We start from the raw sequence: 3,432 nt of genomic DNA, 5'->3' as shown, positions 1-3,432 counted from the left end.
GCCCTGCCCCGCCCCCTCACCTGCGCCAGGGCCTCCTCGGCCTCCTCTGCCCGCGCCTCCGCCCGCCTCGCGCGCTCCTCTGCGCCCCGCGCCGCCTCGCGCGCCGCGGAGATCTGCTCGCGCAGCGCTGCTGCCGCAGCCTCGGCCGCCGCGGCGGCGTCTTCGCTGCCGCGGGCGCGGGTGAACGCCGCGGCGAGCTCCGCCTTGGCGGCCGCCATTTGGTCTGCAGGGGATTTGAAGCACCGCCAGCTAGGGATGCTTAGTCTTGCAGGCACATGCTTCCTTCATCCATCCGCCTTTTTGACGCCTGCAGTCCAAAGCGCAGCCTGCAGGCCGCTGCAGCCGCACCCTGTCCCGCCCCCTGAAGGCGCCCCTGAGACGCCAAGCCCCCACCTGACAGCGCTGCGGCCCCTGCGATTTCCTCTTGGGCACGGCTCTGCAGATTGGCCGCCTGCGCTGCCTCCAAACTGAGCTCCGCCTCGGCGGCCTGCAGGGCGCCAGAGCCCGGGGACGACGCGGCGCGGTGTGGTCTTGCTGATGGGACGGTGCAGGGAATGCAAACTGCTACGAACCGCGACTTTGTCGGTCCAAGCAATGTTGTGATGGCGGAACCCACACTACGAGTACGACGACGCAGCGGAGTCCCGTGCAGCAGGGCAGTGTGTGCGTGCGTGCGTGTGTATGTATGTATGTATGTATGTATGTGCTCTCTCACGCCTTGACGCACCCGAATCCGCGCCGCGCGCGCCTCGTCCTCTGCAGCCTCGTAGCGCGCCACGCGCATGGACAGCCGCATCATCAGCCCGGACAGCTCCCCCGCCATGCTGTGATTTGAAGGGGCGGGTGTAGGCGCGGTTGTTGGGCGTGAAGCGCTTACCTCCAGGCCGCTCTTGAGGCTCGCAGGAGGAGGCTCCACAGACACGCGCGATGGAATTGGGGTGTGATAACGGCCTGACTAGCCCCCACTGCTGCTGTCAGATCAGAACAGGCACAACGCCCGGGTTGTTGCACACTCACGATGACGCAGGGGCGTGCACAACCCCTGCTGCAGCAGGCGCTGCCTGTTCCTGCCCCTGCTCAGTCAAGCAGGTTCAACCACCGCCAGCTACGCCCTTCCAGCCACGGACACAGGCACACCCACCCACCCACCTAGCACCCACAAAAACCCACACATACACAGGAGAGCCCCTCCCCACACTCACACACACCCGTGAACGTGCGCCAGCTTCTCGTCCAGGCGCTTGCGCTCGCGCCGCAGCTGCGCGTTGTCGTTGGACGCCACCTCCAGGCGCGACTCAAGCTCCTCACGCGCGGCGGCCTCGCTGGGGGCGAGGGCGAGGGGGCGGGCGGGCCGGCGGTCGCGTTGCGGCGACGTGCTTACTTATAAAGTGTAGATAGTGTGAAGTTTGGGGCATCCTTGTGTGGCTGTTATGCAGTCTCTGGCAGTGCAAACATCTGGCGTGCGTGAAGGGCCGCTTTCCTGCGTGCAGAAGCAAGTTCCCCGTTGCGCCCCAGCAACCAGGTGCGCCGGCGCACCTGGCGAGCTGCTGCCGCAGCTTCTTGGCCTCCTGCACCACCGCCTCTGTTGCGCCCTTGCGCAGGTTGTCCAGCTCGGTGTTCAGCCTGTGTAAGTGTTGGTGTATGTGTGTGTGGGTGTGTGTGTGTGTGTAGATGAGGTGGGGGGGTAGCTGTTGTTAGGTTGGAGTGTTGGCGTGTTGTAGTGGTGGCTGAGGGCGAGGGACAGAGCTGATGAGGTCCTGAGTTTGAGCGAAGCAGTGGCAACAGCCACACACAGATTTGTATTCAAGGCTGCCAGAAACACGATGTGTGCTATCTAGGCCCCCTCAAAAGACGTTTTATAACAAAGCACAGCTGAAGGAGGGAAGCGTTTGCTGTGGTGCTGCGCGCAAGCGAGTTCGTCTCCATGCCGCCCCTTTCCCTCTCCCCTCGCCGCCGCACCTCTGGATCTCCCGCTGCAGCAGCGCCGCGTCGCCGCGGACGTCCACGTTGACAAAGGCGCGGTTGCGTATGTGCTTGGCGCGGCGCGCAAAGTAGAGCGTCGACAGCGTCTCCTGGGGTTATGAAGGCAATGATGATGAAATGCGTATGTGAACATTGGAACTGTGGGAAGGTGACCTCGGTCGACAATGAGCTGCCTGTTGTTTCGCACAATCGAGCACTCCAGCCCAGCGAGAAAGGTGGGTTGCGGGCGCATGCATGGCGTTCCCGCACCAGCTGCCCACGGCGGGGCCGCACCTGCGCGCACACGCTGCTGGGGGACACGTTGGCGACGATCATGGTCTTGGCGTTGCCGCCCAGGGAGTCCTGGGGGTGGGGTCAGGGATGAGGCGGGTTGCGTTGATCGGCCAACAAAGTCTGCGCAAGAGATCCCTCATGGAGGCAGACGCTTGCCATCGTGAGCGACAGCATAAATGGCATCGGTGGACCCCCTAAACGCAGGCCAGATGAACATGGGCAGCGAGCGACGGCGTCGCGAAGCACAAGGGGGTGTGTTCTGTGGCGCCCCGTACCTGGAGCAGGAAGGTGAGCCGGCTGTCCCGGTAGGGCACTGTGCAATCAGAAAGGATGGGGTGGGTTCGCGTAGAGGGTCGGGGAGGGAGGAAGGGAGGTCACAAAGAGGGGACAATGTGACAACAGGCATGCTGGCGGGGTAGGCGAGCATGGAGCGAGGGTTTGGGCTTGAGCCACATACAGGTTTCCCCAGCGCCAGCGCAACAACAGTCACCTAGATACATGAGGGCCCGAGGCTTTCATAATTCACCCTCCCTGGTCTGTGGGCCCACCGTGGACGTGCGGGACGCCCTTCTTCCTCTCAGACTGCTGGCTGCGCACCAGCTCGTTGATCACCCTGAATGCATGGAAGGGGTGCAGACGGTATGGGTGCGTGCGAGTACCGGTGTCTCATCCCAGGTGGGTATGTCTGATCATGCAAGGCTGCGCATCGCACGTGCATTACAATCAAGGGAAGCCGCAAAAAACATGCGCCAGCGGAAAGAGAAAAATCCTGAACCCTAGTCGGGCAGAGCTGCGGCACAGCATGCTGGGTGCCGCACCTGCCCAGCGTGGTGAGGCTCTTGTTGATGTGGCAGGCCTCCTTGAAATGCTCCCCCTGGGCGCCACTGCCGCCATGCGCACCACTGCGGATGCGCTCGCTGCCTGTGGATGCGCAGCACACGCGCGTGTATCATGGTGTCGTGAGGCTTGCAGCAACGTCATCCCTCTGACCCACGTGAGCCGATGCCGCTGGTTCAGTCACCCAGGCTGGATCAATTTGTAGCATTTGCAACCGCTGTCACCCCGGGTGTGGGCCTGTCCCATTGATCAACAACAACCCCGCCTACCCGCGAGGTCTATGAGGTTGAGGCGGCTGAACACCACCTTGGTGAGCTCCCCGTTGACCTGGAAGGTGCC

At 63.4% G+C, this 3,432-nt stretch overlaps 1 protein-coding gene across 1 annotated transcript in view; it reads right to left on the bottom strand.

The window, feature by feature from the left end:
* Window positions 1-2,756, bottom strand: part of MNEG_14121 (Kinesin-like protein KIF15) — a gene marked incomplete at both ends in the record, with an annotated part of 4,809 nt that extends 2,053 nt beyond the window's left edge. The window contains 9 exons of the mRNA XM_014037407.1: window positions 21-223; window positions 394-487; window positions 728-824; window positions 1,209-1,322; window positions 1,537-1,623; window positions 1,960-2,072; window positions 2,257-2,325; window positions 2,532-2,569; window positions 2,747-2,756. Of these exons, the coding sequence (XP_013892861.1) occupies window positions 21-223; window positions 394-487; window positions 728-824; window positions 1,209-1,322; window positions 1,537-1,623; window positions 1,960-2,072; window positions 2,257-2,325; window positions 2,532-2,569; window positions 2,747-2,756 (825 nt within the window). The remainder of the gene's footprint in view (window positions 1-20; window positions 224-393; window positions 488-727; window positions 825-1,208; window positions 1,323-1,536; window positions 1,624-1,959; window positions 2,073-2,256; window positions 2,326-2,531; window positions 2,570-2,746) is intronic.
* Window positions 2,757-3,432: the final 676 nt, after the last annotated feature.

This window comes from Monoraphidium neglectum (assembly GCF_000611645.1).
Source record: "Monoraphidium neglectum strain SAG 48.87 unplaced genomic scaffold scaffold04268, whole genome shotgun sequence".
NCBI classification, from domain to species: domain Eukaryota; kingdom Viridiplantae; phylum Chlorophyta; class Chlorophyceae; order Sphaeropleales; family Selenastraceae; genus Monoraphidium; species Monoraphidium neglectum.
The sequence above is the reverse complement of the archived record's forward strand: the minus strand, read 5'-3'. Positions and strand labels throughout refer to the sequence as shown.